This window comes from Manis pentadactyla, chromosome 5 (genome assembly GCF_030020395.1).
Source record: "Manis pentadactyla isolate mManPen7 chromosome 5, mManPen7.hap1, whole genome shotgun sequence".
In the NCBI taxonomy this organism is placed as follows: domain Eukaryota; kingdom Metazoa; phylum Chordata; class Mammalia; order Pholidota; family Manidae; genus Manis; species Manis pentadactyla.
In genome coordinates this window covers 169,445,846-169,473,483 of record NC_080023.1, presented here as the reverse complement: position 1 = coordinate 169,473,483, position 27,638 = coordinate 169,445,846, and the positions used below count along the sequence as shown (strand labels likewise).

Here is a 27,638-nt window from a genome sequence, read left to right as displayed (position 1 = left end):
TATTAGGATTTGATTCAGCTGCATGTAAAAGAATCTCTCCCCGGCCCAACACACATACACATAAGTGACAGTAACTGAAACAAGATAAAAGTGCATTTCTCATATTAATGAAGCCCAGAGGTAGTCAAGCTGACACCTCCACAAAGAACTCAGGGAGCTGGACTTCTTCTAATTCACCACCCCACCATACCTAGAGTCCAAAATAGCAGCTAGAGCTCCAGCCATCACATCTTCATTCCAAGTAAGGAACAAAGGGAATGGAAAAGAATAAGGGGCAGAAGCCATATGCCAACTTCTATTTTTAGGTTCCTCAGGAGTTCTAGAACAACATTGTATCTACATTACCAGAATTTAGTCATCTAGTTATGTCTAGCCACAAAGGAGATTGGGAGAAGTCTTTTTCCAGCAGGTTATACACTCAGCTGCAAATTAGAAATTTTTACTACTAAGAAAACTTGAGACAACAAATATTGGGAATACAAACAGCAATCTCTACCAGAAGTATAATATTAATATGGTGAGAACACTAACATTTTTAAGTTAAAAATAGATAACTATGAGCTACTTGTATAGTTCATTCTATTATATTTCTATGTAAAAAGTCTGGAAAGATATATAGTACATAAAGATATAAATACTGGTTATCTCTAGTGGGTAGGTCTCAGAAGCTATGTATTATTTGTATACATTTTTAAAAATAATGATCATAATGGTTACCCAAGATTAAAAATAGCATGTAAGCTATAGTCACATTTTTATAAAATATATGACTATAACTTGTGTGTTTATGCATATCTATACATATATATAAATATACAAAGTGAAAAGGACTTTACATATAGTCATCAATCAAAATGTTATTTCTGGGCAGAGACTTATAAATGGTTTTATTTTTCTTCCTTATGTTTTTCTGTATTTGTTTTTCCCAAATTTCTAACCAAGGTATAATACTCTTAGAAAAACAAGTATAGAAAAACCAAGAAATAAAAAGAGGAAATTTTAAGACCAGAAAGAAACCATTGCAGTGACCAAATATGCAATAGGGGAGGTCTGACTGGACATATTATCAAAGGGTTAAAATGGAGCTGATGGAAACTTACTTGAATTCGTTCAACACAAAAATGTATTGAGGCTCTTGTGCACCAGACCCTTTCTAGGCTCCAGGGATACAGAGTAATAAACTAGGCAGGTCCGTGCTGTCCTGGAGCTCACAGTCTGGTAAGGGGACAGATAGTAACTAGCTATAAGTAAAAAATAATAATAGCTAGGATTTGTTGCTCACGTTTGTAAGCCAGGCACTATTCTAAGCACTTTATCCATATTGACTGATTTCCTCTGAAAAACAACTTTCTGAAGTAGGTACTGCTATTATCTCCAATTCACCAAAAGCTGAGGCACCGAGCAGTTGCCTCTCTTAACCAAGGTCACCGGAGGTAAGAGTATAGCAGCTCCCGGATTTAAGTGTCTTGGAACAGCCTGACTCCAGGACCTACAGACTTCACCAACTGCTAAGGCCCAGACTTATATCAAGAGAAGAATTACCTGTGGCAGGTGTGAAATATATGCAAATTACCAGGTCTTGCCCTGGGAAATACTGATGCAGTAGGTCTGGACTGGGACTTAGGAATTTGTTCTTTACCAAGCCCTCTGGGAGTGTCACCTCTTCAAGCAATATATGAAAAATACTGCTCTGGATAGAAGGCATCTTTGGCAACAGAAGTCAGAAAGGTGCTTACCTTCCGGGCTTGGCGAGCTGGAGTAGCGCTGGCTGGGGAGGGGCAGGAGGCTGGAAATGGTCTGTATCTCCACCCAGGTGGCTACCCAGGTGTGTACATATGTAAACATTCATCAAGCATTAAAAAACACATGTTGCCCTAAGCTGCAGTACCTCTCTGGATGTTAGCTAGGGAGAGGTGGTATGAAGGCAATGTAGTAGAGAGTACCAAGGCAGGCAGGTGCTTTAGTAAGAGATGGGAAAGTTTCCCTGGAAAAGTGACCTTCCCTTTGGCCCTGGAGGACGGACAGAAGCTAGGGCTGAAAAGAACAGGGAAAAGCAATCCAGGCAAAAACAATCCAGGCAGGGGGAGGAGCAGATACAGAGCCCTTGGGGCAGGGAGAGCTAGGCGTGTTCAAGTAATAGCAAGGAGGCAGGTATAGCTGGCCTGAGGCGGGTGGTAAGACATTCAGGGGAACTAGTGGGCAATGGCCAGTACACTTCTAGCTCATTCCTGCCTCAGGACTCTTACTCCTGCTAATGCCTGAGGCTGGAATTGCCCCAACCCCCCATTCCAACATTGCCTGCTCTCTGTTCAGTTATTACCTGCTCAGAAAGGCCTTCCTTGACCATTCCCACAGCCACAATCACACCCTTGTTTTCTATCTTCTGAGACCTTACCACTATAAAGAAATTGCATCGTTGACTTGGTTCTTAAGTGTTGACTGGATCGCTAGCCATTAGCCAAGTTCTATTAGAGCAGGCACCAAGGCGTTTGGATCACCCTTGTACCTCCAGGGTCCAGCACAGAGCCAAAACTTACAAATAAATAGTTGCTGGAAGAATGAACACATCCTTAAAGGAAACAGCAGGAAAAGTCTATTAGTGATACAAACCATATTAACTGAGAGCCTACTATGTGCCAGGTACTAGGCCAAGCCACTGGGGATAGATCTGTCAGGGAAGCAAAGATATTTTCTTTTTAATGGCACTTTTTGAGGACTTTTGACTGTAAGGAGGAGGGAGAACCAGGCAACACCCACATGAATTCCCTCTCTCTCTAGATATATACGGATAGGTGGATGATAGACCAGGACGATTGTGAGAGATAGACTGGCTTCGGATACATAACGTTAGATACAGTTAAGTGCCACGAAGAAGGATAAAACAGACCAGGAGACGCGAGCCACAATATCAGAATGCGTCAGCCAAGGATGTCCTCTCTAAGGACGTGAATTTGAATCAAGACCTGAAGGCATGAGGAAGGGCGGCAGGTGGATACCGAGGGAACAGTGACGCAAAGCCTTAACACTTGACTGCTGGGCACTGAAGCCACAGAGAAGAGTAGTGGCAGATAAGATCGGGGACAGAGCAGAGAGGGCAGTGTCGACCAACACCAGGGACTGCTCCTGGGAACTTAGAAATGCTCATTCTCGGGCCTCGCCCCAGACCTACAGAATCATAAACTCCAGGGTGGACCCAGCAGTCTGTGTTCCAACAAGCCCTCCAGGTGACTGTGCACGATAAAGTCGGCAGACCCTTGGAGCAGGTGGCCTTCGGCGTTTGATCCCAGATGTTACTCTCACACACGTGATCACGGTCCTCCTCATTCCACTAGCTGGTCAGCGAACCCGCCCAGCGCTCTGCTGCTGTGCCCGGCGCCGGCTCTCAGCCGGGGTTCTCCCATGCCCACCGCGCCCCGACCGCCCAGTCCTCTCCGCCAACACTCCGGCGCCCCGGGAGCGACGTCTTGGGGACCGGACGCTCGGGGCGGCAGGTGCAAAGACGCCCGAGCCGGGGAGACCAAAGCGTCGGCCAAGACCGCAAGGGGTGCGGGCGGCGCGCCGGCTGCCGCGGCCCGGCGGGCACTTCCCTAGCCACCCGCGGTCGCCGTGCCGCGGAGACGCGTGCGCGCCATCCGGATCCCGGGGGGCTCCGCGGGGCCCGGGTCGCAGGGCCCGGGCATCGGGATTGGCTCGCCGCTTCTCCGGGAGCCGCTGATGCAAAGCCAGGTTGGGGCGGCAGGGCCCGGCCAGCGCCCTCTAGGCAGCGGAAGTGGAGCTTGCTTTACATCCGTCCTCCCCGCCTCGCAGAGTTGGGAGAAGGAAGGCTGGGGGTGTGGAAAAATAAAAGGAAAAGTCCTGGCACCATGTAGATCAGCGCCCCCCGCCCTGACACCCCGGCCGGCCGGGGACCTCCCAGTCTGCGGCCATGAACGCGAGCAGCGAGGGCGAGAGCTTCCCCGGCTCGGTGCAAAGTAAGTGCTTTTCCGGGCGCAGTGCGCGCTCCTGGGCCCAGTGCGCGCTCCGGGGCCCGGGCCCAAGCACGTCTGCGACGCAGCCAGCAGGCCCGGGGCCCCGAAATCGGGGTGACGGCCGGGAGCCGGCGTCTTGGGGACCGCGGCGGGCGCGCCGTGCAGGGGGCGCCGGCGTGGACTTGGGGTGGGGCGCCCAACCTGGCGCTAGGCGGGGGGCGCTCTCCAGCCCCGCAAGACCCCTTGCAAGGCAGCGGTGGGGGAGGGCATGCCTTTCAGACAACCGCCACCCCCTCGGGCCATTCGCCGCCGCCCCTCCGCCCCCCGCTGCGGGGTTTAGGGGGATTTGGGGGTAACCGCGGCATGGTCGATGCGAAAACTTCTGTCTCGGTGGCTCAAAATCCTTGAAGTGTGAGGAACCGAGGGTTTCACGAGGTCTGCCGCCTGAGCTTGCCGGCGCCCCGCAAAGCCTTTTCCACGTTAACGGTGAAGATCTGAATGGGGAAAGGGGCCGTGTCGCTTTCTTTGAGTTTGGGTTCATTTTAATTTTCTTGATGAGGACAGCAGGTTTTTTCGGAGTTCCTGCTTTCGTCCGTTGCATTGTTTCCCAAAGTGTGGTCCAGGGACTGAGCGCAAACCAGCCACCTGGGAGCGCGAGCGCTTATTTTAAAAAAAAAAAAAAAACCACCACCAAGCAAGCTCTCCGCGCCCCACCCCTCAGTTGGGATGGGCGGGATCTGCGGGCCGGACCCGGGCGATTCGGATTCTCGTAGTTTGCGAACCCCGGGCACAGAGGTTTGCAGAGACCTGGCACATAGTGAGGGCTTAGCTTGCTAGCTGTTACCGTTGACAGGTTTCGAGACATTGGCTCCCAAACTTGGCTGGGTATTCTTTGCATAATTTGTGAAGGGCACAGATTTCCCTAAACACCAACCCTCCTGCACCTCTCCTACATAATGGCTCAGTGTCTCTGAAGTGCGGCTTAGATGTGTCCAGGTATAACACGCCGCCGCTCCCCCAGGTTATTCTGGTGCTGGGATGGGTTTGCAGAACTTTGCAAAGATAAAGGAATTCTTTCTGTTTCCGATGAGCGGTATCTGGATCTAGTGTTTGCGATTTGCCCTCAGTTCATCCTCACTACCAGTGAGGGAGGCAGATGTATTTTATCATTCCAAATTTCCAGAAGGGGATACTTCCATATTAAGATAGGTACCTCAGTAATAACCCCACCAGGTAACATGCAGAGGGATGCGGACCCCTGAGCTGGCCTTGTACAGACACCATCTCTCAGTCTTCATGACCATCTCCTATGGAACAGAAACTTCTCTCCATTTTACAGATGAGAAAACCCAAGCCTGTTGCTGTTGGTAAATTGTCTAACGGAAGTCTAAGGCATTGTTTGTGCATCTGCCACATATCAGCAGCATTATTGGTTATTAAAACCCTTTCATACTGGGTATTAGTCCTGTCCATTCATTAGGGAATCCTCATCGATGCAAATCACTTCATTGCAGGGTAACTTCTTCTCCTCTTGGTCCCATGGGCATCTCGGTAGCTCCAGGGAGGAGGTGTTCCCGCAGCGTAGAAAAGGTTCCGTTCTTCATTCCTTGGTTTTAAAGTACTTAGGTACACAGGGCGCTCTGCAGGGTGGCTTATAAAACATAACACTGCTCAGCCCAGAGTACCTCTCCTTAGCAAGTCAACTAAGTTGTATTTCCGCACAGATTTCTTGTCTTCATTAGATTTGAGGAAAAGTGAGCGTGATGTAAATATTCTATGAATTCTCAGAAACTTAAGATGGATGGTACAAACTGTATATGCACCAAGGTAGTTCTCGTATTATTTAGATTTGGGGAAAATTGGAAATAATATAAAGCCCTCATAGCTACTGAGATAATGGCAGGTGGATCACATGGAAAATTTAATATGTTGTCATTAAATAATTATAAAGATTTTAGTAGTATAGCGGTGCTTATGTGACATGTAGGAGAAAGCTCAGTTTTATAGTACATTATGATCTTAAAGAATTTTTAAGCATAAAGAAAATGTATGGAGGAAGGTATTTTGTAATGCTTATGGTACATGTAAATGGGAAGATTGTGATTTTTTCCCCATGTTTCTTCTCTTCCAAATTTTCTTTTATAAACATGACATTTTATAATGCTTTATCATAATAAGGCAAAGAAATTTTAAAAATAGATATTAAGATAATCATATCAGTTAGAGACGTATTAATGGATTTTATTTATTTAACAAACATTTATATAGCATTTCCTAATATAGCACCAGGTCCCGTGGTAAGTGCTTTGCAAATGTTAATACAGTATTGACTTCTCAGTATCATTACTACTGAGGACTAATATCCCTATCAACAAACTGAACTATACTGGCCTAATGAGAAACCTGAAACTAGTTGATTCAGGCGATCAGTGAACTAAGGGCCAGCTCTGTAGGGACCTTAGCATTTTCCTCATAGTTACAACATGGCTGTAGAAGCCCCTGGCATCACATCTGCATTCAAGGCTGAAGAACAGGAAAGCAGTACCAAACCATGTCTGCTCTCTTTTTATCATATTAGCCAAATTTTCCTCAGAAGTTCCCAAGTATGTAGGGGACCAAGATTACTTAAACTAGTGTTCTCATGGGTGGGAAGAGGAGGGAAGTAGGGGATTGGTTTCCATAATGACTGGAAGTGTAGTTGGGGTAGGAGATGACGGCTACTGGTAAAATGCCACTAGTGCCCCCCGTGGGCAACGGTGCATCATGGCCCCCACTTGGTTCTGGGTACATGGCTCCTGGGCCAGAATTGGGATTTTGTTTGTAAGGAAGAATTGGGGAATGGAATGGACCTTGGGCCAGCAATAAGCCGTGCCTATCTCCTTTTTCACCTTTTTTCCTACCTTGGGTCTGGTTTGTGTTATAATTGCAAGCTGTCTGGAATTAATCTGTGACTTTCCCTTTGTCCCATGGAGTTCCAGGGGGCACAACGGTGCTGGTGGAGCTCACCCCTGACATCCACATCTGTGGCATCTGCAAGCAGCAGTTTAACAACCTGGATGCCTTTGTAGCTCACAAGCAAAGTGGCTGCCAGCTGACCAGCACATCCGGGGCCGCCCCCAGCACAGTCCAGTTTGTATCGGAGGAAACGGTACCTGCCTCCCAGACGCAGACCACCACCAGAACCATCACTTCAGAGACCCAGACGATCACAGGTACTGGGGGGATGGGGAGTCGATTAGAGCTGGCCTGGCTATGTCCCAAACACCTTCATGGAACTCTTAAAAAGTATGGATTCCCAGGGCTCACCCCCTAGGGTACCGATTCATTATTTTTAACAAGCTCCACTGGGAAGCCAACTGCCCGGCCACATTTGGGAACTGCTGGGTTAAAACATTAAGTGTTAGCCATTATAAATGTGGTCACATGTTGGTCAAAACAAACAGACAAAAAGAAAAAGATTTCTAAAACAAAAATCTGTATACTAAGAACAAAATACTGGGAGGAAATACACTGCATTAAAAAAAGGTGGTTCTATTACCCTATGTGAAGGTAGGGCAAGCAGTCCTAAACGATCCGTCCCCACTGCTTGAGGAGAAACATCCTGGAGAAAAACAAGTTCAAGAAATTCCTTGTATTAAGTTTATCTTACAGAATATCTAGAGGACAGACGATAGATGGTGACATAATGTCTCTCACTGGAAACAGACACCATGAGACCGCATGTCAAGCCCATGACATGCCTCCCGCCCTTTGCCCCACTCTTGAAAGCCTTAACAGACAGAATCCCAAGCCCTGCAGTGTGCCTGCTCCTTGAGGTGGCTCGCACTCCCCTTTCTTAGCATGTGTACTTTTTGCCTGAAATAAAGCCTTCTCACGCTCAGAAAAAAAAAAAGTGGTTATTATGGGTGATGGGAGTATGTGTGTGAGCCCTGACTTTGCATTATTTATATAAAAGGACAAAAAACATGGGGTTCGTCTGTTTTTATATCTACAGATAGGCATTGCTGCCTCCCTCCCGCTGTACTGCCAACCAGGAAAACAGAGAAATTCAGTCCCCTTCTTGGTTGTATCCACTCCCTCCACCAGAAATAAACTGCAGATGGACCCAAAACTTAAATGTGCACAGTAAAACCATAAGAATTCTAGAGTAAATGTTATACACTCACACACACACCTGTATGTACACCTATATAATCTGTCTTGAGGGGCCAGACAGATAAGTTTAAAAGTCTGAAGTAACCCACTTAATTGAGATAGTACAGACATTGCTGGGTCCTACAGGTAAATGGAAAATGTTTTCAATTTTTAAATTAAATTTTAAAGACATTAAATTTTTTAATTGATATAATATTAATGCTATGCCTCCAAAGATGATAGGTTGTGGGCCCCCCCGCAAAAGAAAAAGAATCATGTATTGATTGCAATGAAGTTACAGTTTTTCTAAAATAGAAACAATGTATTATAAAGTCTTAAAACTACTGGGGAAACAGTTGCAGCATATATGACTGAGGCCTAATGTCCCTCACATATAAAGTATCCAAAAGAGCCAGTGAAAGTAGAGAAAAATAGCCAAGTGGCAACGTCAGCAAAGGGCAAAGATGATACACCACAGACCAGTAAACAGAGAAGGATGCTCCATCACCTTAGAAATGTAGGAATGCAAATCAAAGTGGGCAAGGATACCACTTTCATCTTCCAGGGATGTAAATTCATATAACCTGGGCAATTTTGTGATAGCTTTTAAATTTAACAGCTTAAATTTTAAATCTTTCAAATTTTAAAATGTACATAAACACATTTACCCAATAAGTCCACTTCTAGGTATTTATCTGATAGAAGTTCATAAACAAATGTGCAAAGATATTTGTTTACAGCATATACTATAAAGAAAGTGGAACCTTTGTATTTATTTGTCAAGATATGTAAATATCAGAGATTCAGATGATGGAATATGACTTAGCCTTGAGAAGGGGAGCTAGATCTGTGTGTAGACGTAAAAAGGTTCCCCAGGTAAGTGTAAAAAAACATACATATGCATACATACATAGTAATATATTCAAGGAAAGTTTCTAGAACAGGAATGAAACAGGTAATGTTAACGAGAGAAGTAAGCTGTGCGTAGGTATTAGGGAATGGTGGGGAGTGTGGTGAAGTGGAGGAAGCATGCATGACTCATTCAAAGGTACAGCTGCTATTTGGATCCAGTCAGTTAGATATTTGGATGTTTCAGAGGAGTTGAAAAGTGTGAAATTTCCCACATTTTAAAGCTTTGTTAGGCAGAGAAAGACAAATACCGTATTTCATTTACCTGTGGAATATAAAAACAAAGCAAAACAAAAGGAATAAAACAGCAGTAGACTCATAGACACTGAGAAGTGACTAGTGGTTACCAAGGGGGGGCGGTGGGCAGTTTCAGGGGGTGGGGGGAAGGTGGATAAAGGGCATAATAATTGGCAATCACAATATAAGTTGATCACAGGGACTATTGAACCACTATGATGTACATTTTGAAACCAACATAAGATTGTATATTAATGATACTTTAATTTAAAAAAAAAGAACTTTGTTAGCCAAACAAAATACATCTGTGAGCCCAGTTGAGCCCACCAACTTGTTCTCAAACAGTGTTTACCCAGTAGTTAATCTGGAACTGAGGAGTAGAGAACATCTGGGGTGGGGCTGCCAACTTTTGCATTAGCAGTTGTGTATTGGTGTGGTGTTCGAATTTTTTGGCAAGAAGCAAAGTTCTGTGCTTGTTTCCTTAGTGCATGCAAAATAACATTTCTGCTGAGTGTTTACAACATGGAAATAGAATTAACTGATCAACTCCTAAACCCTAGTAAAAGTACCTGGAGGTCTTCCCACTTTCTCCTGAGTTCATCTTGATTCTCATCTTAGAAGAAGTCACCAAGAAAATGTTAAAACCACCTTAAAGATGAACCTGGTACAGCCTTCGTATTTTACAGCAGGGCAGAGTGAAGCTGCAGGTGGGCACAGACATGGCCAGGGCGCCACCACAAGTTCAGGACGGTCCCAGGACTTGTACGTTTTGGCCCTTACCCTGGTGGTCTTCTCCTTGAAGACTGAACGTTCAGTTCCCTGTCCTTACAAACAACCCCCCAGGGACCCCACACACTGGGTGTGAAGTCTATAAAATGATGCCCCAGTGTGAGGAGGCTTTAAGGCCTACACTTTTTTGTGGCCATTGTATCTTTCTGGATTCTGAGCCTTTGCTTATGCTGTTCCCTCTGCCAGAAATGCGTTTCCCATCTTCACCTGACATGACAGTCTATACACAAAGAATCTGTTTTTATCTCGGGATGCTCCCCTCCACTCTGTATTGCAGTGACCATGATGATCTCCTTCCTGTTTTCCAAATAAGCCACATATCCTCTAGCCTCAGAACCTTTGTATGTGCTGTTCCACCTCACCATCCATCCATCCACCACCCGTTCATGAATCTCTATATTAATAAAAGCTGTCGTGTACTGAGCCCAGTCAGGCTGCCCTGGGGGGCACTCCCCACCATTCCCTAATACCTCATGCACAGCTTGCTTCTCTTACAGCTGGGACTGACTTAATCTTATGCGTATTTCCGAGCTGAGCTTAAAGGCATTTCCTCTCTTCAAAGCTAGCAGGGAGAGAATAAATTTTACTTTCCATCTAACATCTACAGCCTACTTTTCTTACAGCTGGGACTGACTTAATCTTATGCATATTTCCAAGCTGAGCTTAAAGGCATTTCCTCAAAGAGCCCTTCATTGACATCATACGTACACTCAGACATACACTATTCTCCCAAACTGGGTCAGGCCCCCAAAATTAAATGATTGTTTGTGGCACAAACTTAAGGCCCATCCCATCACTGAACTGTAAGCACTATGAGGTAAGGGCCCGCGCCCCTTGGGTTCAGCACAGATCCCCAGCACTGTTCTCTGTTGAGTAAATGAACAGCTGCCCGAATCTTATACCCATCAGAGAAGCAGACCTCACCCCCAATCAGCCGCTCTCCCCCGTCCCCCTAGTTCCTTGCTCAGAGCCCTCCAACCTCCTCGGAATGCTTCCACTGCCCTTCAGGCACTCACTCTGGCCATGGCTGAGTTTTGCCAGGTACCCTGTACACTCAGGCCAGGCGGGCCTGGAGTCCTCTTTCTGCCCAGCTCACGGTGGCACCCACTGCTCGGTGCTGAAGGAGCTCCAAGCGCAGACTGCTGGGCCTGCCCGCCAGCACCAGCAGCCTGGACCGGGCCAGGGGCTTACTCTCTCTGCATTCTTCATCTGTAAGAGAGGGTTAGATGGCGCGTCCTCTGTTAGGTAATAGAACTGGGTGCCTAATGCCTAATAACCATTGGATCATTGTGAGGACTCTGGTAGCCCACATAAAGGGCCTGGGGCAGCCTGACTGGGCTCAGTACCTGACAGCTTTTACTAATACAGAGATTCATGAACGGGTGGTGGATGGATGGATGGATGGTGAGGCGGGCAGTCTGTTACGTCTCTGCCCGACTCATTTGCCCCTTCTGATTGCTCCTGTTTCTGTACCATAAACAAGCAGAAGGCTGCTTTTTTTCCTCCCTCTTACACTGTGTAGCTTGGTTTTCTGTGCCAGCTTCCCCTGAGCCTGGGCTTTGGTGTCACACTTACTGGCAGTTCCCAGACCTGCGCATAGACCAGAATCCCCAGGAAGCTTGTTAAAGATGCTGGTACCTGGGCTCCACCTCTGTGTCGGAATCCCTGGGCTGAGGCTCAGGCACCTGTGTTTTTAACAAGCTCCTTGGGGTTTTCTGGGTCTCAACGGGGTTGAAGAACCCCTCACTGCCCAAAACTGCAGTCTGACCCCCAACACTAGCAGATTTCTCCAGATACCTGACCCAGATATTGTCCAGATGACGTCACTCTTCAATCTCTGGTTAAGCTGAACTCGTCCATACTCAGCTCATGTCTCCTCTCTGCCCAGTGATAGTTGGATGTAAAGTAAAATTTATTCTCTCCCTTCTAGCTTTGAAAGCTGCCTGTTGTTTGACATTTGATTTAAGAACTTTCCTATGGGAGCAATAAAATAAGCTCTTGATGTTGATGGAAACAATTAGCATCTCACATGAATTTTCTAAGTTCATGGCTTTAAAGTCATGGGGCTTTGGAGTCAGGCCCCTAAGGTTGAGGCCTGGTTGCCTAGGGCCATAGGAGCCACACGGCCAGTGCGATTTATAAGAGCTTTTGATGTCCCCTTTATAAAGTGGTGACAGAAGAATCAGAAAGGCCATGGGGCTTGGTAGTTAAGAGTCTGGGGTCCTGAGCCAGACCGCCTGGGTTCATATCTCAGCAGCACCACTTGCTAACCAGGCCACCTTGAACAGGTAACTTGGGTCTCTGTGTTCCCTACTGTAGGTGGAAGGAACAGTAGTACTCACTTCAGTGGACTCCTACACAATAGACATGTAGAGCTGTCAGTGTTAGGTTTTATTGCTTGTTGAATCAGGAGGCTGTGAAAATTAAAAGAAACAGCACATAGGCTATGTTGGCCCAGGGCCTGGCTCATGGCAAGCCCTCAGCCAAAAGTAGTTGAATGGATCATATGACCTAGCATGATGTTTCCTGCCTCTTGTTAATTTCTCATATTTAGATCCCAGGCTGAAAGTCACCTCCACCTAGAAGCTGGCTGAGATTTCTCCCTCTCCCCACACCCTAAAGTTCGGTTTCTCACTTTTCTCACCTAGCACTTACTTATCACAGTTAGAATTAGTTATTCAGCTAGAGAAGTGAATTCTGAGGCAATGGCAGCAAATGTAGCAACAGATATGCTCCAGTGGTGACCTGCAGGCAGCCCTCTGAGAAGAAAAGCAGCCCCTAACAGCCAGAAGCCATCATCAGCTAGGCCTTGGGGTTGCTGGAAGCTAGGCTGGCTCTCCCAGGTAGGCCATGCTGTTCTCCTGTTGAGCAGAAAGTTTCCCAGAACGTCAACATGATCCAGGGCTCCTCTGTGACCACACTGGCACAGGATAAAACAAAACCCCTCTGTCATCACATCTGAGCCACACAATACCAGACATCCCCTCCCCCTGTCATGTGCATGATGGCTGCTTCTCTGCCTACTATGGCTTTAGCTTCTCTGCTTCTTGGTAATATTTACTAAGGTATCAGCTCATAGACTTTTCCCCACTTCCTGACAGCTTCCGTTGCAGGTGTCCTTGAACCCTTCCCCAAAATCATCTACCATGAGCCTCCAACCTATAAGAAGTCCTGTCTAGCCGCCCCCCACCCTCCCCGTTACTGAGAGGCTGCACAGTTCCCGTGGTGTGAGGCGTTCCTTGTCGTAATGCATGATAAACGTATTCAACTACAGGTGTGTCCCTAGGGGTCACTGCCCAGAGGACACTCACATAGGGAAGACCAGCTCTATGATTTGAAAGCCTTAAGGCTTGGTTTGGTGCATGGGCCCCAAATCAGTAGTATAATTTCTAGTTTACTAGACTGTAAATCCCCCTGTGGGCACAGACCTAATCAGACTTGTTTTCCTGCTTCCAGCACATTCTAGGCTCTCAATAAAATGAGCCTAGGAAAAGGCGGCTGTATGAATTAGATTTGTCAATGTGCATGAGGCATGTGGCCTGGCGTCCGTCTCATCTTGAGGGCTCAGTGAGGGCAGCTTTGGGACTGTGCCAGCTAACGGAGGTGCTTACCCTTGGCGAATTCCAGGGCCTTCAAGGAGGAGGATTTAGTCATAAGACATATAAACCTAGCCATCTGCGACAGGCACTGCCTTGGGCAGAGTTAACAGAATAGATGGGTCCCAGTGGGGAAAGCCAGGGAAAAAATTGTGAGTGAGATCAAGGAATAGGCTGGCCTTTGGGAGGAAGATGGTGGGAAGGGGGCATTTCCTAATGATGGTTTAGAAGTGGGGAAGCTCAAGGCACGATCTGCTAACAGCAGCTAGAAATGGCACAGGGCGTCTGTGATAGCAGCCATGCTTCCGCTCTGGCCTTTATTCTGAAGGAGCTGTGGAGACACGGAAGGTTGTTGAACATATAAGCGATTTAGTAAAATAAATTATGTAGTGATTTGCCAGAAGGATCTGGTAATAATAGTAATAATAATAGCTAATTCTTACGAAGTGCTCATCATATGTCATGCACTGTTCCAAGTACTAGAGGTAGTTTTTCACAATCGTAAATTAGTTACTAAGAATTTTTATCTCCATTTTACCAATAATGAACTAAGGCATGAGGGGTTAAGTAACATGTCCGGGGTGACAGAACCAGAAGTGGCAGAACTGGGTCTCAGAGCTGGGCTACCAGCTGCAGAATCTGTGCATCTGCCCACTACACACTACCCCTCAGTGAAGTCCTCATTGCAGCGTTTGTAAACCTTGTTACCTGAAGCTTCAGTGAAACATGCAGATACCCAGACCCTTTGCCTGGTGAGTCTGAGCAGCGTCCTGAAAACCTAAGCCAGCTAGTGGGGGCTTGTTTTGTTTTATTTTGTTTTGTTCTATTTTTTTATTAAGGTATCATTGATATACAATCTTATGCTCAGGTTTCACATGAGCAACGTTGTGCTTACTACATTTACCATATTATCAAGTCCCCCCCACATACCCCATTGCAGTCACTGTCCATCAGCGTAGCAAGGTGCTATGAGTCACTACCTGTCTTCTCTGTGCTACACTGGTGGAGGCTTGTTCTAAAGAACTATTGAATTGGAATCGAGAGATCCCGAGGTGGGCTGTGTATACGTTGCCATTGCAGAGACACCGCTATCCGCCCTGAAGTTTTATGCCTTCCTTTTTCAGAAGGACAGTCCACACCAATTAATTCCTAATTCCAGGGGTCTGATTGGCCCAGCTGCTGTCAGGTGTCTGCAGCTGGACCAGTCAGCTGTGGTAGAGAGAGGGGCGGGGTCAGGGATTGAACCTGGTGTTGGGCTCACCTGGTGGGCTGGGGACAGTTGGACTGATGGGACCAGGCAGATGTACTGCACATTTGTGGAAACCCTTTGGAAGAGCATGAGAGACCTTTTCATTACAGAGAAAGAGGTGCATTTGTCTCTCAGGAGATGAATTCTGACTTGTGGTTGGATCGAGAACCCTTGCATAAATTGTAAGCATGACAACATTGGGAGAAACAGGAAGAGCAATGGATTTGAATATAGGGCAATGCAGTGATGTCCTTAATCTGTAAAAACCATTTGCAAGTCAATGAGAAAAAAGTGAAAATTCAATAGAAAAAAAGAACTAAGGGCCTAAACAGGCCATTCGCAAATGAAGGTATGTGAGTGGGTAATAAATGTGGAAGGGGTCATCCTCCTCAATTATAAAAGAGTTGCAGATTAAACGATCTCATTTTGTCATGGCCAAGAAAAGGGGGAGAATGTGAATTGACTGAGATTTTCAAAAAAGATCTATGGTTGGCTATCACTCAGCAATAAAATGCCTATATCATTCTGACCAGTTCTTCAACTTCGAAGAAACTAGAGATAAGTTAAACATTTTGGATAGGTGTTATTTAGAAAAGTAAATACCCAGGAAAGAACTCAGTGTCAAAGAAAGGGGAATGGTTGATTTGACTGTGTGACAGCCCAAGTGATGGCATGTTAGGTAGCCACTGGGAATTGTGTTTTGGATGAATGATAACGTGGCAAAATGCTTTAACATGGCAAACATGTTTAACAAAAAGGGAGAATACGAAATTACATAAATCATGATCCTCTTTCAAAATTTTTATACTTTTAAAATCTATATGCAAGTCATTTAGTCAATCATTAGTTAAAAAAAATATTCTCTGAGCCCCTGCCCTTTGCCAGGTTGTGTGTTAGGGGCTGGGAGACAGCGATGGAAGGAAACACACAGATGGGTCCTCACGTGACTTATCCACCCAAAGGGAGGAGAGGATGGTCTTTAAAGAATTTCCCAAATAATTACCTAATCACACTGGAGGTGAGTGTTTTAGAGAAAAGGTTCAGGATATAATGGTCATATAATGCAAGGGTGTATGTTGCCATGTGGCAACAGCATTGGGCCTTCTACATTTTTCTGTACTCCCTAGATTTTCTACAATTAGTGTTTATTTTTATTTTGAAAAAGCAATACAGTTTTTAATTTTTAAAAAAGGAGAAAAGGATAAAAAATGGAGTTCCTAAATTGAAGAGAAGGGAGCTGCAAAGTGGGTTGGGAGATATGAAAGTTGTCCCCAGATTTCACAGGCAATTTGGTGGAAAAGGAGCACAGGTGGTCCATGTGAGCCCAATGGGTATGAGCCTCAGAGAAGATTTTGGCTCTCCAGGAAATTCCTGTGAGAGGCTTACAGTTTAAGCAACATCAGGACCAGATAACTCAACACCCAAGGGGCTCCAACTACAAACCCGACCAAGTAGGACAAAGAGGCCCAGGTGCGCTCCCGGACCCACAGGAAAGCAAGGGAATCCCCAGGACACGAAAACCAGAACCGAAAGCGCGAAGCAGGTGTGTGTGCGGCTGAGCCGGCAGGGAGGATGCGGCCGGGGCAATCTCACTAACCACAGGGCTTGATTTTAACAGTCACACCCGAGGAAGAGATGCCCTGAGGTCTTGCAGAAAGTTAGCAGTGAGACCCCCCCACATAAAGCCCTCACTACCCTCAGGGAAGAGAGGAGCTAGAACATTATTCTGGGGGGCAGGTCGTGCCTCTGCAGAAGCACTTCCCACCGCAGGCCGGGCATCCTCCCCCCCCCCCGAGCAGACCTGGGGTGCTGGCGCTGGTCGGCGGTCACTGATGCCCCCATTTCTGCTGGGCTCTCTGGGATTTCCCAGAGCAGTGCCACCCGTTATGCCAAATTTGAGTACAGACAAATGAATAAATCTACTGTGGATAATCAGGTAATGTCAGCGGGTAACTATCCAGCCCTCCATGTGCCCAACTCAGTCTCCCTAAACCTTGAAGCTTTACTGAAACAATAAGGTCGAAGCTCAGCAGCTGCTGCTAACATCCCCATTTCACTGACAGAAGAACTGAAGGTCAGAGAAGGGACTTGCTCAAGGCCCCATAGCTAGTGAGTCGTGGAGACAGAAGTTGGTCCCAGGTCAGTGACCACACACACACACACACGCACGCACGCACAGTCACTCACACCTAGAAATGAATGGCTTCTCCAACATTGAACCCTACAAACCCCCACAGTGACCAAGGCCACCTGAAGGCTTTCCCTGGGGTATCCTGCTGTTCACAGGAGATCCTAGAAAGAAGCCAGGGGTGGGGGCGGCTTGGAAGGCGGTGACCTTGATAAAACCAGCCAGAGGCTCCGACAAGACTGGGTAACTGGGAACCCCAGCACCTCTTTGTTGCCTCTTGAATTCCAGGCGCCTGCCACAGAATGCTGTGAGTAATTACATGCATTCCTGTTCAGTGCTGAAATGTCACCTGCTCACTGAGGCCCTCCCAGATCTCCCTGCTTGCACACCCCCCAGCACTCCCTTTATTCCTTTCCTGCTTTAGTTCTCTCCATAGCATTTAGCCATCTGTTTACATTAGTTGTATAGTATATGAAGTGTTTATCGCCTGCACCACTCCCAACGAGTGTCAGTTCCGCCAGGGCAGGCATCTTTGTCCCTTCAGTTCATGGAAGTGTTTCTAGTGCCTACACAGAGCCCGGCACACAGTAGGTGCTGCATAAACATTTGCTGAATAAATCAGTGAATAATGACAACAGCAGTAACAGTCTTTGCATGTCTGATCTCTGGTCCTCACAACAGCCCTAAGAGATCGGGATGGGGATTGTCCCCGTTCTCCTGGTGAGGAAACTGAGGCTTCAGGAGGTCGGACTTAAGAGCCCAGGCTCTTGAACAGAAACCCTTTCTGGTCTAGAAACTGCCTGCTTTGGGGTGACTCTCGCTTGTTGCGTGTGATCAGCTCCACCCCCAAAATGACACCTGCAGCCGGGTGCCTGACTCCCTTTGTTCCCTGCCTCCTCTCCTAGTCAACAAAAGCACAGACAACGAAAGCAGAAATACACATGGGACCGCACCAGACTTGTGTACATCCAAGTAAACAACAATGAAAATGCAACTTGTGGGATGGGAGGAAATACTTGCAAACTACATATCTGAAAGGGGTTAATAACCAGCAACTTCCCATGTTTCCCCCTCTACTGTGACTGGCCACAAAAGGGAAACTGAACCTCCTGGGGAAGGGGCAGGTAGGCAGGTAAGGGATGCAGCCCAGCCAATCTCCCAAGAGGGCAGGAGCCAGTGCTCCCCTCCCAGGAAGGTCGTGAGGACCCCAGGAGCTGAGCTGAAGGGAAGGATTGGCCTCCCACAATGCCCTCCCCACCCCAGCACCTTCCAGCATTCTTTTTGTTGAACCAGTTTTAGAGCAGGAAGTTGGGAAGTTCTGATAGCATGACCAGCCTTCCTAGTTGAGCAGTGAAAGTCCTATGTCCTGGGTAATCCCTCTGTCCCAGGCAAAGAGACACTTGGTCACCTGTGGGCTTGATCATTCCAGGTGAGAGTTTGGTAAGCCTAGTGTCCAGTCCTGCTCCACTGTAGTAACTAACATTTATTAAGACTCCACCATGACCACTTCCTGTGCTGTTGATTATTCATTAAACTTTGCAGCAACCTTACGTGGTAAGCACAGGTCATCCTTACTGACAAATGGGGAAACTGGGACTCAGAGAGGTTACAGAGCTGGCCTGAGATCACACACATAGGAAACGTCCAGTAAGGCTGGACCTGGACTCCTATCAATTTGAAGGTGACATTGTAACGTATCTGAAATGGAGGTGCATCTTAGAATCAATGAGATGGCTGTCAGCCAACAGGCAGTCAAAAAAAAATTGTCTTTGCACACCTGTGAACAAATTTGATTGTCACTGATCACATTTTTGTCACTTTGACAGAGTTGTGTGCATTTTTTGGAACTACACATATTGCCTTTAAGTATTGTTTAAAATACCTTCCATGATCTTGCATGATGATTCAGGTTGAAGATGAAAAGTTAACTGTGTACCCAGAAATACCCGTAAATAGGAGCAGGGAATCAATTTTGTATTAATGAAGCAAATGTCTGTTGTTGGAGGAGCAACTGCTTAGTTCTTGCTGTGCAAGATGGATTCCCTCCACCAGACAAGGCTGGGTGAAGTTGTACTACAGAGATGCATGGAAAAGGGTCCTCTCCACCAGTGGTTCTCAAACTTGAGCTTGTGTCAGAATCACGGAGGGCTTGTTAGAACTCATTGCCGGCCCCACCTCAGAGTTTCTGACTCAGTAGGCTGGGATGGGGCCCGGCCCACCTTTGTAGCAATGTAACTTTGAGCAAGTTTGTAGGTAGGTCCAGTGCTGCTGGCAGGGTCCATGCTTTGAGAACCAAGCAGAACAGTGGGAGCAGGACCAATAGCCAAATCCCACAGAGCAGATGAAAACATTTCAGCAAGAGGCAGGTGTGGTTGATGTGCCTCAGGAAGACTTGGTGTGAAGACAGACGTTACTTTGACAGAATCTTTAGGCCAACTTTGAACAAAAACCAAGGAACTTCTTTCTGCATATTTCAGTTGAGAACAATTGAAACCGTGAATTTCCTTAAATACAAAATGCTGACAGAACCCAGGTATTCTTTGACCTGATCAGAATGGTACTGTCACCTCCAAAGACGCCCAAGAGATGGAAATCAGAAACTTGGGTTTCCTGTCAAATGTCCAAAGAAGGCTTAAAGAACTCATTCAATAAATACAAAATTTCTAAGGAATAGCAATATAAAAAAATATCTGAGCAATATGAAAGAAAGCATTGTGTCATAATGTGATTAACTGGTGACTTTTTAAATGTATATAAAATAAGAGTGGATCTTACAATCTGTAACACCTTAGATTTTTTTTAAAATGATGTTTGTTTTATGAGAAAATAGAACTACCACCTTAAACTGTGTCGTGGATATTACAGCTTCAGGCAAAGTCAAAGTAGTTAGTGATGCTAGGCCTGTGTTGATTTAAGTAAATATATTCTGTAAATGTCATGGCAAAAATGTTGACAGGCGCCACTGTTAGGGTTCTGTGATAAAGCTTATGAAATACCCCATATATTTCGCTGAAGTTAACAGAAAACCTACTTGGCATGAATGATGGGGACATTTCATGTTTAGTTTGTAAGTCTGCATTTGGATGGTTTCAACGTTTGGGCTCAACATCTGATTTTCTTGCTTTCCCCTTATAATTACAGAATGACTGCCACAGATCCAGGCATTACATACTTCATTCCAGAATGTCCAAAGACAGGAAGTGGGGTGACCAGGGCAGCAAGAATGAGCTTTACTCAGCTGTCTGTCTACTCCACTTTTTTTTTTCTTTAATCAGGAAGAAAATCTTCCAGAACCTCACAGTAGATGTTCTCTAGTGTCTCACTGACTAGAACAGAGTCACATGATCACTCCTAAACAGCAAGGGAAACTGGGAAAGCATGTTCATTCTCTACAAAGGAAGGTAGGCCAAGGAAATAGCTATTGGGTTATTTATATCTTGAAAATTAATCATCATCGTATCTTTTAGTTTCAGCTCCAGAATTTGTTTTTGAACATGGCTATCAAACTTATCTGCCCACGGAGAGCAATGAAAACCAGACAGCCACCGTCATCTCTCTCCCTGCCAAGTCACGTGCCAAAAAGCCTGCGGCCCCACCTGCTCAGAAAAGGCTTAATTGTTGCTATCCAGGTAAAGGCAGCATTTTGTCCTACTTGAGTAGAGGATGTGAGATTAAACAGTGTCCAGGGCTCTTAACTCATGAATTCCTACAACTGGACGTAGATGTGCTCCAAACTGCCTGGCGTAAAAATCAGAGCCGCATAGCATTTGTGTCATCACATATGATCTGTCTTTCACTATCCCTGGTCACCGTGCATATGGGCTTTAAGACTTTCATGTGGCTATGAGGCTCATGAGAATTTCAGGTTACTGTGAAGTTTTCTTTCTGTGCTATACAGCTTAGGAAGATATCCAGAAATATTATTCTTTCCTTTTAAAACAAAACACTTTTTATTTGGAAATAATTTCAGACTTAGAGCTAAGTTGCAAAAATGGTACAAAAATGTCTGTGTACCTTCATTTGGATTTCCCAAATGTTAACATGTTACAGTTGCTTTGTTGTTCTTTCTAACACACATACATTTTCAGCCCAAACCATTTTAGAGTAAGTTGCAGACATGATGTCTCTTTACCCCTAAAATACTATATGTATTTCCTAAAAACAAGGAACTTCTTTTATATAACCACAGTACAGTCATCAGAATCAAGAATTTAACATTTATACACACTATTATCAAACCATTGACCTTGTTAAGATTTTACCAATTATTTCACTAATATCCTCTATATCAAAAGAAAAATATTTTTCCCCTGGTCCAGGATCCAGTTCATGATCACGCATTGCATTTGACTTTCATGTTTCTTTAGTGTCCTTTAGTCCTAAGCTTTTGTCTTTCTTGACATTTTTGCAAAGTACAGGCCAGTTGTTTTGTAAAATGTTCCTTAATTTGGGTTTGTCTGATGTTTCCTTAGTTAGATTAGGATGTGCAGTTTGGGCAGGAGGCAGAGAAGTGATGTGATGTCCTTCTTGGTTTATCATGTCAGGAGGCTTGTGATCTCTGTTTGCCTGTTGCTGTAGGGTTTGTGATCATCCCTTGGTTCAGGAAGTTTCTGTCAGGTTTCTCCTCTCTCAAGTTATTGTGTTTCTCTTTGTAATTCCTCTCTCCTTGCCTTTTTAAGGATGCCAATTCAAGACTGCCTATGGCATGAAGGACATGGAGCGTCATTTAAAAATTCATACAGGTGAGTAACATTTCTTGGGCACATGTGCCCTGAACACATGCTCTGTGCTAGGAGCTGAGGATCTAGACACTTCAGACACATGATATGATGCAGAACCCTGCTAGGTTGTCACAGGAAGAGAAACACAAATTAAATAAAAATAAAACGCTGTTTCTACACATGTTGGCAGAAAATATTTAAAGTAATAAAATCCAGTGTTGGAATAGATATGAGCAAACTTACCTAGTGGAATGTGAGCTGCTCCAGCCATTCTGAAAATTTATCTGCCAGAATTAAATAAAATTTAAATGTATGCGTTCTCATTTTGAGGAGCTGATCCTATAAATATGTGTGTGTGCAAGAGAGAATGTGTGGGTAATGATTGGTAAGGAAAATAAGGGAAGAGTAGTAACTTTTCTTTTATATCTTGCTGTTGTATCACTGGATATACTATGTGTTATTTTTTTCAATTTTGAGGTGGGAATTTAATAAATTTCTTTTTTAAAGAAGAGAAGAATGTTGATGGATGGATGAAGAAAAACGTGATTATTTCTGGTGATTTTAATTTTCTTTAACATATTATTTTTATGTCTCCCAGATTTTGCATGGAGAAGGAATTGCTTTTAGAGTACTTTTAACCAAGTATTAGATGCTCATAATTCCTATACAGGCATGATAAATTCATAGAGTATGAATGTGTGTAAGATAGGGACACACTGAGATTTGACATGGGTGTCACTAATTGCCCCAAATCTGCTACCGAGCCTCAGCCTTTGGAAGATGAAACATGCAGCAATTATTTCTGATAATCCTCAGCCACAGCCAGTGACCGCCTGTCACACTGGGGGTCACCTTCCCATCTGACCCACCTCGCAGTGTCATGCCATTTGGATCAATGCTAATTCTCAGAATATTAAGTTACTAAACCTTAAGTATGTGTCAGCATTCTCAGCGTAACAAGCATTGAATCTCTGTGTGGGTTTTGTATGTTGGAGTTCCTCAGTCAAGTGTAGCATAGTCGTCATTGCAAGAGTAAATTATTAATTATTTATTAATTATTAATGATGATTGGGAAGCATTACAAAAACATCAGTGTGAGCAACAACCTTAAGTCTATGTTTGAAAATCTTCAGGGAGCACCTTCTACATACACCCAAGCTTGGGTCTGCAGGATAGGTTCTGCATAATTGCAGCATCTCCATCAGTGATTGAAGAGCTGACAAGAGGGTGGTGTTCTTAACTTGGTTGCTTCCAGAGAATAGGGTGTGGCAGGAAGCACCAATAGCAGGGCTCTTTACCAGCAGAGCCAGTGGAAAACCATCCAGCTTCACCACCATCTGGCAGCTGCTCAGTGTAGCAAACACACAAGATGCTGACCCCAGCAGCTATTTAGCAGCTGACAATAATGAGAAAGTATTGTTCCTGGATTTTTTAAAACTTGACCACTAGCATTTTTAATAATAAAACTATAATCTTTTTATACATTTTGAGATGTATTCTTAAATCCCAGATGCTTATTCTTTGATGGTTTTGGCTGACAACTAATTTTAACACTTAGCTGTTTAGGACTTGGCAAAATACTTATTTGATATATGAAGTAAAAAGGGAAAATCCTGACTTGTAGCTGATGTCCTCCTTATCTGGTACATGCCTAAAAGTCACCAGTCTTAATGGTCAAGTGTGTCTCATTTTTAAATTTCAGCATGCCAATATCCAGGCCTAAAAACGCACACCATTTACTTTTTCTGCCTCTTACTAAGTTCATATTTTATACGCTATCACTGCAACTTGCTGTTTTTCATTTAATATTGGAAAGCTTTCCACATCAGTATATATACGTATCTACTTCATTCTTTTCAGTGGCCAAGTAAGGAATTGGCTCAATGATTTATGGTACATCCATACAGTGAAATACTTCAGCCTTAAAAATCACCTTGTGGATATTTAATGATGTGAGAAAATGATTGAAATAATTTTAAGGGCAAGAAAGTAGTGGGGATGTAGTGTTACTTCTGGCTAAGAAAGCAATACAGTCCTGGGTTCTAATCCCAGCTGTTGAGATGATGAAGTAAAATCATTCAGAGGAACAATGCCTTTCAAAAAGTAAGTGATGTTAGCGAAGAAGTTTTGTGTGCAAAAAATGTACGTGGACAGACATACAAAAATAACTGGAAAAATATACATTAAAAAATTAGTGGTTGTCCATGGGTGGAAGTTGACATATGCATTAGTGAGTACAGATTAAGCTGCTATAACAAAGAAACCCCAACACCAGCTCTCACATAAGGCAGGGCTTTATGACTCTGATGTAACTGTCCAGAGGTGAGCAGGTGGCCTTGGACAGGTAGGTGGCTGTGGCCTGTGAGATCATCTAGGAATTTAATTTCCTTCTCTGTCATTGCAATACATTTTGTTACATTATCCACCACCCACAGGTGGGTGCCCTCGCCTGCCAGTTCACCCCCATGTTTTGTTAACACCTGGCAAGAAGGGTGGAAAGAGAAAAAGTAAAATGACACATTTACCTTCTCTGCCATTTCGTTGATGAGGACTTCAACACAGAATCACCCCTAATTACAAATGAGGCTGAGAACTGTGACTTTAGCTGGTCAACCATAACTCTCCTAAAACTCAGAGACTCTTGAGTTTTAGGATATGTCTGTTAGGAAAGGAAAAAAGAGAAAATGGATGCGATGAACAGTTTCTTGTTTCTTGTTTAATACAGTTGTATTTAAAGTTTTGAGCTGCCTTCTATTTGTAATTAATAAGGAACTCATATTCAATATAGGAAAAATGAGAAAATACCCATCAGCTAAGTAGAAAAAACTCCCTCTCCCAGGATGTTAGCTCTTTGCCAATCATTCATCTAGGTTTTGGGGGTTTTCCGAGTATTCTTTGGTGATTGTGTATTACTCTTTTCATAGGGGCAGTGGGAAGTAAGCCTTTTTTTCTCATACTGTTTCCTGATGCCTCTGTGTGTATGTGTCTATGAAGGAGACAAGCCCCACAAGTGTGAAGTCTGTGGCAAGTGCTTTAGCCGAAAGGATAAGCTCAAGACCCACATGAGGTGCCACACCGGCGTGAAGCCTTACAAGTGTAAGACGTGTGACTACGCTGCCGCCGACAGTAGCAGCCTCAACAAGCACCTGCGGATACATTCCGACGAGCGACCCTTCAAATGCCAGATCTGCCCCTATGCCAGCCGCAACTCCAGCCAGCTCACCGTCCACCTCCGGTCCCACACAGGTAAGTCCCACATACTAGACGTGCTCTGCACTCACTCTCCCATTGCTTAAATCGTAAGCACTGCAAAGCATCCGGTCACAACCTAAGTAAATGAATTAAGGGTATGTGCTCATCCCACTGTTTGCAGTTTTGCCTTTCATCTGCCCAGAAGTATGTTTTTCAGTAAAATAGAAAGAAAATCAAGTTTATGACTTCATGTATATCTTTATAATGTATTCACTAGTACAGTATTTAACTGAGCTGCACTAAAGGAAATAGAGATATAGCAAGGCTTTTTTTTTTAATTTCTGCATAATGTATGGTCAGGCATTTCAGCCATTTTTTAAATGTACACAGATTAGTTCAGAATGGGACGGCTTGATGGAAAGACTCAGCAGAGTAGACAACTTAACAGATGATGTTATGCTTTCCTTTTGGCAAGTGTATTATCAGTTAGCAGTTGATATAATGACGCTGTGTAACAAGCACCAGAAAACCTCAGTGGCATATTATGACAAACATTTATTGCTTACATTCTTCAGGTCAGCAGGGAGTTGACTAGCCATTCCACTGATCTTGGCCGAGCTTAATCACATGTGTGGGGAAAACTGGGTGTCCACTGACTTTGGCTGGGGATCTGCAGGGTGTGGGTTAGCTGGCTGTCCACTTGTCATGGCCGGAGCAATCTTGCTGTGCTCCACTTTTTTGTCATCCTCTTTCTGGGACTAGTGAGCAAGCCCTGGCTGTCCTTCTTATGACAATGGCAGAAGTACAAGCAAGCATGCCCCAGTGTGTCAGCCCATTTCAAGCCTCTGCTTGCATCCCATTGGCCAAAGCAGGTTATATGGTTGGGCCAGATGTCAGGGACTGAGCTCACCCACAGTAGGAGGTCACCATAAGGTTACATGACAAAGGCCAGAGATAGGAGAAGGGATAAGGAATCAGGGCCATTTTTGCAAACAGCCACCAGCCTACCCCACCATCATTCACATCTCTCTGACATGCAAATGATTCACTTCTTCCCAATACCCTACAAGGCGCGTCCAATCATAGCTTGTTTGTATTTGGCTCCTCTTGACCTAGAGACCTTTGAAGGAAAAAGACAAGTTGTCTGTCCTCACATTCCCAACGCAAAATGGTGAAACGGAGCCAGGATAATTACAGTAAGCCTGCTGCTAGAAAGGGCAGGAGCGGGAGGCATCGGCAGTCACTGGCCCACAGATTTCCAAAATCCCTCAAGGCAGATGTTCCCATGTGCCCCCCAGTCTGGGCTCAGGGAATGTTTCTTGACTAGGGCTTGGCTCAGCCTACTGGTTCTTGACTCTGCCGGCTGGAGCATCCTTACTATCCCTTTCCTCAGCTGCTTCTGAAAAGGAGTGAAAAATGTACCTTTGAGAAACTCGCGGCCTGCTTCCTGCCAACTGAAAGTTGTGAGTCTTTTTAGATTTTGTTTCGGTGTAGGCTGCTGACAGCTTTGCTGGTAAAACTATCTTAAAACCTTTGTGAGTTTCCTGTGTATCATCTATTTGCCAAAAGCCCACCCGTCATTCTTTTAGAGACTTGCCATTCCTCTAAACCCAATTATGAGCACTTCCAGCATATAACCTGCAGTGGGTTAATCCCTTCGGACTTCTAGGTCTCCTTGTCCAGCCGAGAGAACCTACGAGGCACCCATTTAATTCTTTTGGAGATTTTGACAAAGAGCCTTAAATTCACAGTCTTCATTTGTCAATCAGTCTTCCCCCCTGAGATCAGTTCCCCAGATACAATCTTTGTCCCTAAGCTTTTGCTTTTTTTGAAAACCTTTTTGCTCATTGGAGATGAGAAACATTACCTAACCCAGCATATCTCTGATTTTCTCTAGTCTCTCTAAATTCCATGAAGAAAGCAGCCATTCTTTCTGAGTTTTCCTCTTGTGTACCTTATCACAAACAGCTCATACAACGCTTTCACTCTTCTGCCTAGAATTCATTTCTTTGCTCAAGTCCAAAATTTAATGGTTACATTTTCTGTATTGTAAAAGTTACCATAGATGACAGTTTTTCCAAATTCTACTATTAAATAGTGTGTGTACACTGCCTCTTTTCCAACCTCTTCCTGCTACCCAACCCTAAAGCCAGTGCTAGGTTATTTGAGTTTTTTTATTATGGCAGCTCTCCGTTTCCAGACACCAATCTCTGTACCAGTTCTCTGCTGTCTCAATAATGCAGCATAACAAAAACTCCCACAAAGCCTCAGTGGCTACAGCAATATGCCTTTTCTGTGGACATGTTGGGGATCCGTTGGGTATGGTCTGGGCAAATCTGCTAATCTTATCTGGGCCCACTTACAGGTCTGAGAATCTGCTAGCCTTGGCTGTCGTGATCTAGCTCTGCTCTGGGACCAGTGGGCTAGGCCAGGTCTGACCTTCTCATGGTGATGGGCGGCAGAAGAGCAAGTGAGCAAAGCCCAACACACAAGCCCATTTCAAGCCGTTGCTTATATTAAGTCTACTTAATATACCCTCAGCCAAATCTGATAAGATAATTGAACCTGTTGTTGAGGGTCATGGCAGGTCACCCTGCCCGTGTGGGAGAGCATGACTGATCACATACATGGCAGAGGCTATTGCTGCAGGAAGAGATGAGAGATAGGGGACATTGGGGGATATTTTTGTAATCTACTATAGCAAGTGAAGACATT

The 27,638-nt window shown here is 44.8% G+C and overlaps 1 protein-coding gene across 3 annotated transcripts in view; it reads left to right on the top strand.

Annotated features, from left to right (window-relative positions):
* Positions 1-3,010: 3,010 nt before the first annotated feature.
* ZFP64 (ZFP64 zinc finger protein) overlaps positions 3,011-27,638 on the top strand; it is a 64,330-nt gene continuing 39,702 nt past the window's right edge. The window contains exons 1-5 of one of the 3 annotated variants that reach the window (XM_036901950.2): positions 3,011-3,971; positions 6,941-7,180; positions 20,478-20,639; positions 21,690-21,752; positions 24,726-24,977. In XM_036901950.2, the coding sequence (XP_036757845.1) occupies positions 3,926-3,971; positions 6,941-7,180; positions 20,478-20,639; positions 21,690-21,752; positions 24,726-24,977 (763 nt within the window). In that variant the 5' untranslated portion in view covers positions 3,011-3,925. The remainder of the gene's footprint in view (positions 3,972-6,940; positions 7,181-20,477; positions 20,640-21,689; positions 21,753-24,725; positions 24,978-27,638) is intronic. The other 2 variants (XM_036901949.2, XM_036901948.2) reach the window with 2 other exon arrangements.